The sequence below is a fragment of the Anabrus simplex genome, chromosome 7, assembly GCF_040414725.1.
Source record: "Anabrus simplex isolate iqAnaSimp1 chromosome 7, ASM4041472v1, whole genome shotgun sequence".
In the NCBI taxonomy this organism is placed as follows: Eukaryota; Metazoa; Arthropoda; class Insecta; order Orthoptera; family Tettigoniidae; genus Anabrus; species Anabrus simplex.
In genome coordinates this window covers 235423157-235438037 of record NC_090271.1, presented here as the reverse complement: position 1 = coordinate 235438037, position 14881 = coordinate 235423157, and the positions used below count along the sequence as shown (strand labels likewise).

At 43.7% G+C, this 14881-nt stretch overlaps 1 protein-coding gene across 1 annotated transcript in view; it reads left to right on the top strand.

Moving 5' to 3' along the window:
- The window catches only part of LOC136877074 (protein Skeletor, isoforms B/C), a 421284-nt gene that overhangs the window by 193562 nt on the left and 212841 nt on the right, over positions 1-14881 (top strand). The window contains exon 2 of the mRNA XM_067150891.2: positions 14187-14336. Within this exon, the coding sequence (XP_067006992.1) occupies positions 14187-14336 (150 nt within the window). The remainder of the gene's footprint in view (positions 1-14186; positions 14337-14881) is intronic.

The window sequence follows — 14881 nt, the reverse complement described above, 5'->3', positions numbered from 1 at the left end:
GCTCTGTGTGTGAACATTGTGTGATCACTTCAACAGTGAGCTCTGTCTGTGAACATGGTGTGATCACTTCAACAGTGAGCTCTGTCTGTGAACATGGTGTGATCACTTCAACAGTGAGCTCTGTCTGTGAACATTGTGTGATCACTTCAACAGTGAGCTCTGTCTGTGAACATTGTGTGATCACTTCAACAGTGAGCTCTGTCTGTGACGTGGTGTGATCACTTCAACAGTGAGCTCTGTCTGTGAACATGGTGTGATCACCTCAACAGTGAGCTCTGTCTGTGAACATTGTGTGATCACTTCAACAGTGAGCTCTGTCTGTGAACATGGTGTGATCACTTCAACAGTGAGCTCTGTGTGTGAACATGGTGTGATCACTTCAACAGTGAGCTCTGTCTGTGAACATGGTGTGTTCACTTCAACAGTGAGCTCTGTCTGTGAACATGGTGTGATCACTTCAACAGTGAGCTCTGTGTGTGAACATGGTGTGATCACTTCAACAGTGAGCTCTGTCTGTGAACATGGTGTGATCACTTCAACAGTGAGCTCTGTCTGTGAACAGCGCGTGATCACTTCAACAGTGAGCTCTGTCTGTGAACATGGTGTGATCACTTCAACAGTGAGCTCTGTCTGTGAACATGGTGTGATCACCTCAACAGTGAGCTCTGTCTGTGAATAAGGTGTGATCACTTCAACAGTGAGCTCTGTGTGTGAACATGGTGTGATCACTTCAACAGTGAGCTCTGTCTGTGAACAGCGCGTGATCACTTCAACAGTGAGCTCTGTCTGTGAACAGCGCGTGATCACTTCAACAGTGAGCTCTGTCTGTGAACATGGTGTGATCACTTCAACAGTGAGCTCTGTGTGTGAACATGGTGTGATCACTTCAACAGTGAGCTCTGTCTGTGAATATGGCGTGTTGACTTCAACAGTGAGCTCTGTGTGTGAACATGGTGTGTTCACTTCAACAGTGAGCTCTGTCTGTGAACATGGTGTGATCACCTCAACAGTGAGCTCTGTCTGTGAACATGGTGTGATCACTTCAACAGTGAGCTCTGTCTGTGAACATGGTGTGATCACTTCAACAGTGAGCTCTGTCTGTGAACATGGTGTGATCACTTCAACAGTGAGCTCTGTCTGTGAACATGGTGTGATCACTTCAACAGTGAGCTCTGTGTGTGAACATTGTGTGATCACTTCAACAGTGAACTCTGTGTGTGAACATGGTGTGATCACTTCAACAGTGAGCTCTGTCTGTGAACATTGTGTGATCACTTCAACAGTGAGCTCTGTCTGTGAACATGGTGTGATCACTTCAACAGTGAGCTCTGTCTGTGAACATGGTGTGATCACTTCAACAGTGAGCTCTGTCTGTGAACATTGTGTGATCACTTCAACAGTGAGCTCTGTGTGTGAACATGGTGTGATCACAACAACAGTGTACTCTGTGTGTGAACATGGTGTGATCACTTCAACAGTGAACTCTGTGTGTGAACATGGTGCGATCACTTCAACAGTGAGCTCTGTCTGTGAACAAGGTGTGATCACTTCAACAGTGAGCTCTGTCTGTGAACATGGTGTGATGACTTCAACAGTGAGCTCTGTGTGTGTACATTGTGTGATCACTTCAACAGTGAGCTCTGTCTGTGAACATGGTGTGATCACTTCAACAGTGAACTCTGTCTGTGAACATTGTGTGATCACTTCAACAGTGAGCTCTGTGTGTGAACATGGTGTGATCACAACAACAGTGTACTCTGTGTGTGAACATGGTGTGATCACTTCAACAGTGAACTCTGTGTGTGAACATGGTGCGATCACTTCAACAGTGAGCTCTGTCTGTGAACAAGGTGTGATCACTTCAACAGTGAGCTCTGTGTGTGTACATTGTGTGATCACTTCAACAGTGAGCTCTGTGTGTGTACATTGTGTGATCACTTCAACAGTGAGCTCTGTGTGTGAACATGGCGTGTTCACTTCAACAGTGAGCTCTGTGTGTGAACATGGTGTGTTCTCTTCAACAGTGAGCTCTGTGTGTGAACATGGTGTGATCACTTCAACAGTGAGCTCTGTCTGTGAACATGGTGTGTTCACTTCAACAGTGTACTCTGTCTGTGAACATGGTGTGATCACTTCAACAGTGAGCTCTGTCTGTGAACAAGGTGTGATCACTTCAACAGTGAGCTCTGTGTGTGTACATTGTGTGATCACTTCAACAGTGAGCTCTGTGTGTGTACATTGTGTGATCACTTCAACAGTGAGCTCTGTCTGTGAACATTGTGTGATCACTTCAACAGTGAGCTCTGTCTGTGAACATGGTGTGATCACTTCAACAGTGAATTCTGTGTGTGAACATGGCGTGTTGACTTCAACAGTGAACTCTGTGTGTGAACATGGTGTGATCACTTCAACAGTGAGCTCTGTCTGTGAATATGGTGTGATCACTTCAACAGTGAGCTCTGTCTGTGAACATGGTGTGATCACTTCAACAGTGAATTCTGTGTGTGAACATGGTGCGATCATCTCAACAGTGAGCTCTGTCTGTGAACATGGTGTGATCACTTCAACAGTGAATTCTGTGTGTGAATATGGTGTGATCACTTCAACAGTGAGCTCTGTCTGTGAACATGGTGTGATCACTTCAACAGTGAATTCTGTGTGTGAACATGGTGCGATCACTTCAACAGTGAGCTCTGTCTGTGAACATGGCGTGTTCACTTCAACAGTGAGCTCTGTGTGTGAACATGGTGTGATCACTTCAACAGTGAGCTCTGTCTGTGAACATGGCGTGTTGACTTCAACAGTGAGCTCTGTCTGTGAACATGGCGTGTTGACTTCAACAGTGAACTCTGTGTGTGAACATGGTGTGATCATCTCAACAGTGAACTCTGTCTGTGAACATGGTGTGATCATCTCAACAGTGAACTCTGTCTGTGAACATGGTGTGTTCACTTCAACAGTGAGCTCTGTGTGTGAACATGGTGTGATCACTTCAACAGTGAGCTCTGTGTGTGAACATGGCGTGTTCACTTCAACAGTGAGCTCTGTGTGTGAACATGGTGTGATCACTTCAACAGTGAGCTCTGTCTGTGAATATGGTGTGATCATCTCAACAGTGAACTCTGTCTGTGAACATGGTGTGTTCACTTCAACAGTGAGCTCTGTGTGTGAACATGGTGTGTTCACTTCAACAGTGAGCTCTGTCTGTGAACATGGCGTGTTGACTTCAACAGTGAACTCTGTGTGTGAACATGGTGTGATCATCTCAACAGTGAACTCTGTCTGTGAACATGGTGTGATCATCTCAACAGTGAACTCTGTCTGTGAACATGGTGTGTTCACTTCAACAGTGAGCTCTGTGTGTGAACATGGTGTGATCACTTCAACAGTGAGCTCTGTCTGTGAACATGGCGTGTTGACTTCAACAGTGAGCTCTGTCTGTGAACATGGTGTGATCATCTCAACAGTGAGCTCTGTCTGTGAACATGGTGTGATCATCTCAACAGTGAACTCTGTGTGTGAACATGGTGCGATCACTTCAACAGTGAGCTCTGTGTGTGAACATGGCGTGTTCACTTCAACAGTGAGCTCTGTCTGTGAACATGGTGTGATCACTTCAACAGTTAGCTCTGTCTGTGAACATGGTGTGATCACCTCAAAGTGAGCTCTGTCTGTGAACATGGCGTGTTGACTTCAACAGTGAGCTCTGTGTGTGAACATGGCGTGTTGACTTCAACAGTGAACTCTGTGTGTGAACATGGTGTGATCACTTCAACAGTGAGCTCTGTGTGTGAACATGGTGTGATCACTTCAACAGTGAGCTCTGTCTGTGAATATGGCGTGTTCTCTTCTACAGTGAGCTCTGTCTGTGAACAAGGTGTGATCACTTCAACAGTGAGCTCTGTCTGTGAACATGGTGTGATCACTTCAACAGTGAATTCTGTGTGTGAACATGGTGTGATCACTTCAACAGTGAGCTCTGTCTGTGAACATGGTGTGATCACTTCAACAGTGAGCTCTGTCTGTGAACATGGTGTGATCACTTCAACAGTGAGCTCTGTCTGTGAACATGGTGTGATCACTTCAACAGTGAGCTCTGTCTGTGAACAAGGTGTGATCACTTCAACAGTGAGCTCTGTCTGTGAACAAGGTGTGATCACTTCAACAGTGAGCTCTGTCTGTGAACAAGGTGTGATCACTTCAACAGTGAGCTCTGTGTGTGAACATGGTGTGATCACTTCAACAGTGAGCTCTGTGTGTGAACATGGTGTGTTCACTTCAACAGTGAGCTCTGTGTGTGAACATTGTGTGATCACTTCAACAGTGAACTCTGTGTGTGAACATGGTGTGATCACTTCAACAGTGAGCTCTGTGTGTGAACATGGTGTGATCACTTCAACAGTGAGCTCTGTGTGTGAACATGGTGTGATCACTTCAACAGTGAGCTCTGTCTGTGAACAAGGTGTGATCACTTCAACAGTGAGCTCTGTGTGTGAACATGGTGTGATCACTTCAACAGTGAGCTCTGTCTGTGAACATTGTGTGATCACTTCAACAGTGAGCTCTGTGTGTGAACATTGTGTGATCACTTCAACAGTGAGCTCTGTGTGTGAACATTGTGTGATCACTTCAACAGTGAGCTCTGTGTGTGAACATGGTGTGTTCACTTCAACAGTGAACTCTGTGTGTGAACATGGTGCGATCATCTCAACAGTGAGCTCTGTGTGTGAACATGGTGTGATCACTTCAACAGTGAGCTCTGTCTGTGAACATGGTGTGATCACTTCAACAGTGAACTCTGTGTGTGAACATGGTGTGATCACTTCAACAGTGAGCTCTGTCTGTGAACATGGTGTGATCACCTCAAAGTGAGCTCTGTGTGTGAACATGGTGTGATCACTTCAACAGTGAGCTCTGTCTGTGAACATTGTGTGATCACCTCAAAGTGAGCTCTGTGTGTGAACATGGTGTGATCACTTCAACAGTGAACTCTGTGTGTGAACATTGTGTGATCACTTCAACAGTGAGCTCTGTCTGTGAATATGGTGTGATCACTTCAACAGTGAGCTCTGTCTGTGAACATGGCGTGTTCACTTCAACAGTGAGCTCTGTGTGTGAACATGGTGTGATCACTTCAACAGTGAGCTCTGTCTGTGAACATGGTGCGATCATCTCAACAGTGAGCTCTGTCTGTGAACATGGTGTGATCATCTCAACAGTGAGCTCTGTCTGTGAACAGCGCGTGATCACTTCAACAGTGAGCTCTGTCTGTGAACATTGTGTGATCACCTCAACAGTGAGCTCTGTCTGTGAACATGGTGTGATCATCTCAACAGTGAGCTCTGTCTGTGAACAGCGCGTGATCACTTCAACAGTGAGCTCTGTCTGTGAACAGCGCGTGATCACTTCAACAGTGAGCTCTGTGTGTGAACAAGGTGTGATCACTTCAACAGTGAGCTCTGTGTGTGAACATGGTGTGATCACTTCAACAGTGAATTCTGTGTGTGAACATGGCGTGTTGACTTCAACCGTGAACTCTGTGTGTGAACATGGTGTGATCACTTCAACAGTGAGCTCTGTCTGTGAATATGGTGTGATCACTTCAACAGTGAGCTCTGTCTGTGAACATGGTGTGATCACTTCAACAGTGAACTCTGTGTGTGAACATGGTGCGATCATCTCAACAGTGAGCTCTGTCTGTGAACATGGTGTGATCACTTCAACAGTGAATTCTGTGTGTGAACATGGTGTGATCACTTCAACAGTGAACTCTGTGTGTGAACAAGGCGTGTTCACTTCAACAGTGAGCTCTGTGTGTGAACATGGTGTGTTCACTTCAACAGTGAGCTCTGTCTGTGAACAAGGTGTGATCACTTCAACAGTGAGCTCTGTCTGTGAACAAGGTGTGATCACTTCAACAGTGAGCTCTGTCTGTGAACAAGGTGTGATCACTTCAACAGTGAGCTCTGTCTGTGACGTGGTGTGATCACTTCAACAGTGAGCTCTGTGTGTGAACATTGTGTGATCACTTCAACAGTGAACTCTGTGTGTGAACATGGCGTGTTCACTTCAACAGTGAATTCTGTGTGTGAACATGGCGTGTTGACTTCAACAGTGAACTCTGTGTGTGAACATGGTGTGATCACTTCAACAGTGAGCTCTGTCTGTGAATATGGTGTGATCACTTCAACAGTGAGCTCTGTCTGTGAACATGGTGCGATCATCTCAACAGTGAACTCTGTGTGTGAACATGGTGCGATCATCTCAACAGTGAACTCTGTGTGTGAACATGGTGTGATCACTTCAACAGTGAGCTCTGTCTGTGAACATGGTGCGATCATCTCAACAGTGAGCTCTGTCTGTGAACATGGTGTGATCACTTCAACAGTGAGCTCTGTCTGTGAATATGGTGTGATCACTTCAACAGTGAGCTCTGTCTGTGAACATGGTGTGATCACTTCAACAGTGAACTCTGTGTGTGAACATGGTGCGATCATCTCAACAGTGAGCTCTGTCTGTGAACAAGGTGTGATCACTTCAACAGTGAGCTCTGTCTGTGAACATGGCGTGTTCTCTTCAACAGTGAATTCTGTGTGTGAACATGGCGTGTTCTCTTCAACAGTGAATTCTGTGTGTGAACATGGTGTGATCACTTCAACAGTGAGCTCTGTCTGTGAACATGGTGTGATCACTTCAACAGTGAGCTCTGTCTGTGAACATGGTGTGATCACTTCAACAGTGAGCTCTGTCTGTGAACATGGTGTGATCACTTCAACAGTGAGCTCTGTCTGTGAACATGGTGTGATCACTTCAACAGTGAGCTCTGTGTGTGAACAAGGTGTGATCACTTCAACAGTGAGCTCTGTGTGTGAACAAGGCGTGATCACTTCAACAGTGAGCTCTGTCTGTGAATATGGTGTGATCACTTCAACAGTGAGCTCTGTCTGTGAACAGCGCGTGTTCACTTCAACAGTGAGCTCTGTCTGTGAATATGGTGTGATCACTTCAACAGTGAGCTCTGTCTGTGAACAAGGCGTGTTCACTTCAACAGTGAGCTCTGTCTGTGAACATGGTGTGATCACTTCAACAGTGAGCTCTGTCTGTGAACATGGCGTGTTGACTTCAACAGTGAACTCTGTGTGTGAACATGGTGTGATCACTTCAACAGTGAGCTCTGTCTGTGAACAAGGCGTGTTCACCTCAACAGTGAGCTCTGTCTGTGAACATGGTGTGATCACTTCAACAGTGAGCTCTGTCTGTGAACAAGGCGTGTTCACTTCAACAGTGAGCTCTGTGTGTGAACATGGTGTGATCACCTCAACAGTGAGCTCTGTCTGTGAACATGGTGTGATCACTTCAACAGTGAGCTCTGTCTGTGAACATGGTGTGATCACCTCAACAGTGAGCTCTGTCTGTGAACATGGTGTGATCACTTCAACAGTGAGCTCTGTCTGTGAATATGGTGTGATCACCTCAACAGTGAGCTCTGTCTGTGAACATGGTGTGATCACTTCAACAGTGAGCTCTGTCTGTGAACATGGTGTGATCACTTCAACAGTGAGCTCTGTCTGTGAACATGGCGTGATCACCTCAACAGTGAGCTCTGTCTGTGAACATGGTGTGATCACTTCAACAGTGAGCTCTGTCTGTGAACATGGTGTGATCACCTCAACAGTGAGCTCTGTCTGTGAACATGGTGTGATCACCTCAACAGTGAGCTCTGTCTGTGAACATGGTGTGATCACTTCAACAGTGAGCTCTGTCTGTGAACATGGCGTGATCACTTCAACAGTGAGCTCTGTCTGTGAACATGGTGTGATCACCTCAACAGTGAGCTCTGTCTGTGAACATGGTGTGATCACTTCAACAGTGAGCTCTGTCTGTGAACATGGTGTGATCACTTCAACAGTGAGCTCTGTCTGTGAACATGGTGTGATCACCTCAACAGTGAGCTCTGTCTGTGAACATGGTGTGATCACCTCAACAGTGAGCTCTGTCTGTGAACATGGTGTGATCACTTCAACAGTGAGCTCTGTCTGTGAATATGGTGTGATCACCTCAACAGTGAGCTCTGTCTGTGAACATGGTGTGATCACTTCAACAGTGAGCTCTGTCTGTGAACATGGCGTGATCACTTCAACAGTGAGCTCTGTCTGTGAACAACGCGTGATCACTTCAACAGTGAGCTCTGTGTGTGAACATTGTGTGATCACTTCAACAGTGAGCTCTGTCTGTGACGTGGTGTGATCACTTCAACAGTGAGCTCTGTCTGTGAACAAGGTGTGATCACTTCAACAGTGAGCTCTGTCTGTGAACATGGTGTGATCACTTCAACAGTGAGCTCTGTCTGTGTACATGGTGTGATCACTTCAACAGTGAGCTCTGTGTGTGAACATGGCGTGTTCTCTTCAACAGTGAGCTCTGTGTGTGAACATGGTGTGATCACCTCAACAGTGAGCTCTGTCTGTGAACATTGTGTGATCACTTCAACAGTGAGCTCTGTGTGTGTACATGGTGTGATCACTTCAACAGTGAGCTCTGTCTGTGAACAAGGCGTGTTCACTTCAACAGTGAGCTCTGTCTGTGAACATTGTGTGATCACTTCAACAGTGAACTCTGTGTGTGAACATGGTGTGATCACCTCAACAGTGAGCTCTGTCTGTGAATATGGTGTGATCACTTCAACAGTGAACTCTGTGTGTGAACAAGGCGTGTTCACTTCAACAGTGAGCTCTGTGTGTGAACATGGTGTGATCACTTCAACAGTGAGCTCTGTCTGTGAACATTGTGTGATCACTTCAACAGTGAACTCTGTGTGTGAACATTGTGTGATCACTTCAACAGTGAACTCTGTGTGTGAACAAGGCGTGTTCACTTCAACAGTGAGCTCTGTGTGTGAACAAGGCGTGTTCACTTCAACAGTGAGCTCTGTCTGTGAACATTGTGTGATCACTTCAACAGTGAACTCTGTGTGTGAACATTGTGTGATCACTTCAACAGTGAGCTCTGTCTGTGAATATGGTGTGATCACTTCAACAGTGAACTCTGTGTGTGAACAAGGCGTGTTCACTTCAACAGTGAGCTCTGTGTGTGAACATGGTGTGATCACTTCAACAGTGAGCTCTGTCTGTGAACAAGGCGTGTTCACTTCAACAGTGAGCTCTGTCTGTGAACATTGTGTGATCACTTCAACAGTGAACTCTGTGTGTGAACATGGTGTGATCACTTCAACAGTGAGCTCTGTCTGTGAACATGGTGTGATCACTTCAACAGTGAGCTCTGTGTGTGAACATGGTGTGATCACTTCAACAGTGAGCTCTGTCTGTGAACATTGTGTGATCACTTCAACAGTGAGCTCTGTGTGTGAACATGGTGTGATCACTTCAACAGTGAGCTCTGTCTGTGAACAAGGCGTGTTCACTTCAACAGTGAGCTCTGTCTGTGAACATTGTGTGATCACTTCAACAGTGAACTCTGTGTGTGAACATGGTGTGATCACCTCAACAGTGAGCTCTGTCTGTGAACAAGGCGTGTTCACTTCAACAGTGAGCTCTGTGTGTGAACATGGTGCGATCACTTCTCGTTTAGAAACCTTCCCTTGTTTACTCCACACAGTCTTTTCGACTAGAAATAGCAAACTGTTTGATGGTAATGTTGTAAACCATCCAAAGAAGCAACATAGACGCAATGTCATGGTCTTGAGACAGTTGTGGCACCACGACGCTATACTATGTCCTGTTATTTATTTAACATACGGCATTTGGGATTGTCCAGCGACAGATTCAGCTCGCCTGATGCGGTTCTTTCTATTTTGCTCCCATGGGTGACCTGCGCTTGTGATTTTAAGGTAATTATAACGAGGTAGGGAGAATGTGAAAGCCGGTGTCGGTACATTGGGCGTAACTCCTGTCGAATAATACCAAGGGATCGTTGAAGGATTAACGTCCCCATCCCACGGACGAACCACCTTCAACGCAATTAATGGGAAGAAATGCCTGATTCAGCTAGGAGAAACGTGATCTTCTCTTCACATTGTGAGCCCCAGGCACCTCTCACCGCCTACATCGACAGGGAGCCACGATAACATGCTCGATCCTATAAGAGATGGGTAGCTGCGAGTCGTTGACTACTTTCGGGATAAGAAAGTTGATAGGAATTATTATTTCCCTCACCTTGGCGAGGTCCAGTGTTATCCGATGAAGAAGGATGAATTCTACCGAAGTGCGGTGCACTCACTCGCCGAGAGCGAAAGAACCGGACTACTGAAGTCTATAATCAACAATACAGAGCACTGTTATGGACTTTGAATATCGCGCTCGATAAACAGCTTGTGATACGAGGATGGACATTTTTGTGGACTTTTTAATATAATTCATTACCAATATTAGGGATTTGCCCACAGCGCCAACAACAGAGTACGGAAAATCAACAAGGTTTATAAATCTAAATACCCAGTGAAATAATTCATATGAATGGACTCTATAAGGAATGATTCAGATGAAGAGCAAGAAAACAGGAACTAGCATACTAACTGACTAAAGGTGCCTACAATAAGAAGAATCTCTCAAGGAAAATTAAATTTAACACTATAACACAGTATTCAAACCAGAGAGTCTGTATGACGCAGAATGCATGTTCTCCATGAAAGCCGGTGAAATAGAAGTTATAGCGAAAAAGGATAGGAAATTATTGAGAAAAATCTGGGGACCATTGAAAACGGATAAAGGAGAGTTCAGAAACCGGAGGAATAAAGATCTATACAAGGATGAAGAAAGCGAAAGGATGCCAAATACAACGAGAAAGAGGCGAATTATGGGTACTTTTTGATCACATAATGAGGATGTATAACAGCAGATTGACAAAACGAGTGTTTAACCATGTTTACTAGTGCAAAAATGGCAAGCAGTGGATCCAAGGAGTAAAATAACATATCACGGAGATTGGAGTAACAGACGATATAATACAAGACGGAACAACTTTCAGAAGACTGATACAAAATTTCAACGTTTTCCAGGAAAAGGTGAAGAAGATAAGGAGAGAAGGGAACAGCAAATTGGTGAAGACTTATTGGAAATAAGGTTCAAGATGAATACACAGAATTACTTTTGTTTGTCCTTAGATATACAAAATCGAAAAGAAGAAATAATAACACTTAATACTGGAGGTGATGGGGTGGGGGTGGGGTGGAGAAGGGACCTTAAAACAACAATCATCATTATCACTTAACAGTGAGAATTTGCAGTCGCATGCTGAAGCCGTTCCAGTTTAACTGCTGAAAAACCCAATTACCCTTGAAGCACTTCATTGGCGAGGTCTATAGTGAGTTAGACGACCTATACCTTCTCCTTCACGTTACAGAATTTCCTACCCCTTTATCAGCGCCATTTAGCAAATTGATTCTCCGCTCACCCAACACCCTCCTTAGAAGCTACCGTCAGTTGTCTCTGGCGATTTTCTTTTGTTGCCGCGATGTTTTTCATTTAGCGTGAGCTATGCTCTTCGCAAACAGGAGCTCCAGAGGTCGAAACAGAACTACAATCCTTTTAGGTTCATTTGGATCGTTAACAAGATGTGGAGACATGCGCCGTCTGCTGAACGCAGTTATAGTTGTCATTGTTGGACAAGGCATCGAAGTTTAAAAAGATCTTGAGGGATACTTCCTCTGTGCCATGGATTTCTCTGTGTGTGTGTGTGGGGGGGGGGGGCAACAGAACAATCCACGCACCCCTGACAATTTGCGAGCCGTCGGGGAACGAGACTTTCAAAAACTAAGGGAACCAATAAGTAGTTTTATTTTTACTATCTGTTTTACGTCGCACCGACGTAGATAGGTCTTATGGCGACGACGGGATAGGAAAGCGCTAGGAGTGGGCAGGAAACGACCGTGACCCTGATCACGGTACAACCCCAGAATTTGAATGGTGTGAAAATAGGAAACCATAGAAACACATGTTCAGGGCTGGCGACAGTGGGGCTCGAACCCATTATCTCCCGAATGCAAGCTAACATCTATGTGACCCAAATGACGCAGTCAGTCGCTCAGTTTTTCTAAAATAGTAGTTATGAGCAGACATCAGGTAAGTTACTAAAGGGGGGTAAAGTTGACCTGCACTACATCGGGAACAATTTAAAACATATTGAATTACAGATTGTACATCAGCGACTTAGAGGGCTTCCAAGAAGAAGAGAAACAACAGAGGATAGACAAAGGGACGAAGATAGACTACCACATAACGCATGTTGTCTTCAAAAATGTGTGATCGTTTCTTAACGAGGCTCCTATAATAATAATAATAATAATAATAATAATAATAATAATAATAATAATAATAATAATAATAATAATAATAATAATAATAATAATAATAATAATAATAATAATAATAATAAACAGGGTGATTCAGAAAATGAACACCACAATGTTAATATGTTATTCAGAAAGGGGGCCATGTCCGAAAATGTATGGTTTGAGCCCAGTGACGCGTCGAAGTATGACAACACTTCGGCTATGGGGATTGATGTGTTTTCCTCATTTTGTGAAGAAAATTCCACCAACTCAACAAGAGCATCATATCGTGTGTTAAATTACAAAACGGGTTAGAACTGTCGACCTTCGCATTGATAACAGAGCCTATAGAGATTACCGGACATGGTTGAACACTTCTTGTGGTTGTGCGTTCAGTACACATCACCACCACCAGCAAGTTGTGTTATTAAAATTTAACACCACGTAGTGCTCAAACCATACATTTCCTGGTTATGCACATCGAAGAGGTCAAGGAAATGTTACTTTCAGTTAACAATACGCGTCACAAGAGATGAGAAAAATTTCATCTACGAGGTATCGATAAGACGGCTATGAATTTTAGAACTCCTTCAGCGATCTTCCCTTGTGTCTTTGGGGAAAGCGATAGGTGTCGGTAAGGAATATGAATTGCTAGTAATTGGGATACATCCGGGCATTCAGATACCACTGACATTCAAAATTCATAGTTAAAGTATACTTCATTTCCAGTTGCTGTATTTATACAGAATTTAAAATGACATAACATAAAGCTACATATATGCTATCTTTTGGAATTTACATATATTTAGCTACATACAGAACGTATAATTAACAAACACATCTCTCTAAACACCGCCAGATCATTGCCACCAGTGAACTCGTTATGTAAACAAACAGACGTAGCCTGCGTTAAGAAATCCCTGACAAACAGCGCACACCTCTCTCCTTTCCACCGCCTGCAGTTTAATTACCTCTCTGTTAGAGAAGCCAAGGGGCTACTCTTGTTTCATTCCTCGCCAGAACAACTCATATTTAAATGGATTTTACGCAAGGTCTGCTCGTCTCTGGAACCTTCTACCATATTATGAACTAAAACTGCTTCTTTTTCGTTACTTCCTCCACGCAGTAAAGAAAATGTTTGTGTAAATAGAAACCCATATGTGATGTACAGAATATAATTTGAATAAATTAGAATTTCAGGAATGATGTGTGCAATAATGTCTATGCGTGCGGATTTGAGAACGGTTGTGAATGAGTGTGTGTGTGTATAGGAATATGAGGGTTAAATGATTGGGTCTTCTTACTCTAATATGGACAGTGTAAATCAATATAATTATTATTCTAAGAGTACGGTGTTTGGAGTGTAAATGTGTAAATTCGAAATTATCTATACATCTGTAAATATCCAGTAGAGTTTATGTAAACATACATGTGGGGATGGAGGCACGTGCGTGTATGTGGGGCTTGCCCTTCCTCCATCTACCACCCCTAGATTGTACATGTACAATTTAAGGAAAATAAATAAATAAATAAATAAATAAATAAATAAATAAATAAATAAATAAATAAATAAATAAATAAATAATAGACTATATTGTGAAAATAGTCAGAATTTACCTATGGAATACAATGCATTGTTACCTGGATAGGTTTTAATGTTTTTATAAGTGTGGAGCTTGACAAGTGTTTTCTTTCCTGAGGGACGTAATTGTAAAATATTACCCTCTTCTCAAAAGGACCCTGTTAAGTAGCTATATTGTTTATTTACCATTACTCTAAATCCACTCTTGATCGATGACTCTGAAGAGATAGTCCAGTTTCTAGTCCTGATATTCCAGAACTTACAAAGAGACATGTCTGATTTGTGTAACTAACTGGTAAATGTTGTGTGTGTCTGCAGGTCTCCCTGCCCGGAATAATCCGGCCAACTATTATGGCAAGCTGATCGGAACATTGCAGGAGTATGCGCACAAAATACGAGGTACAGCATACGCCGTGGACGAGAGCACCATCTTTATCAAAGGCTTCAACTATGACGGCACGGGACCCGGTAAGTTAACGATACAGTCCCTGTATCTTCTCTTACACTTAAACACAATTTATTTACAACCTAAAATAATTAAAATAGTTAAAATGAAGGTATATGTGTGTGGGAATAATACTCTTGTGTAACAACAACTTCAAACAAGAAACAGAAGCAGATTGTTACAAGGAAGAAATAAGCCACAATAATAAATAGTAGAAATCAAGAAATTCGACGAGTGGACGATGGTAGATACACGTGCTTTCAGTATGGAGAAAAGGTTTGCGGTTTCCAAATGGCCTTATATGGATAAATCACGACTACAATCATCCGCCATTGAGCATAATAACAGTTCTATTGTAGAGTAAGGCCCTTCGTCCACCGGTGCAACGCAACTGCGATCCAAACTCAAAAAATGTCACATGAGCATTGGACGGGAGTCGTTTCACAGTCGCACCCCTGTTAACTGCACAGTTCTTGTCCACCTGCGCGACTACAACGCGCTTGTCGATCAATTCGCGAACGACCAAATAACTCACAAATGACCGGTTTGTCAGTTGCGTGGCCCGACT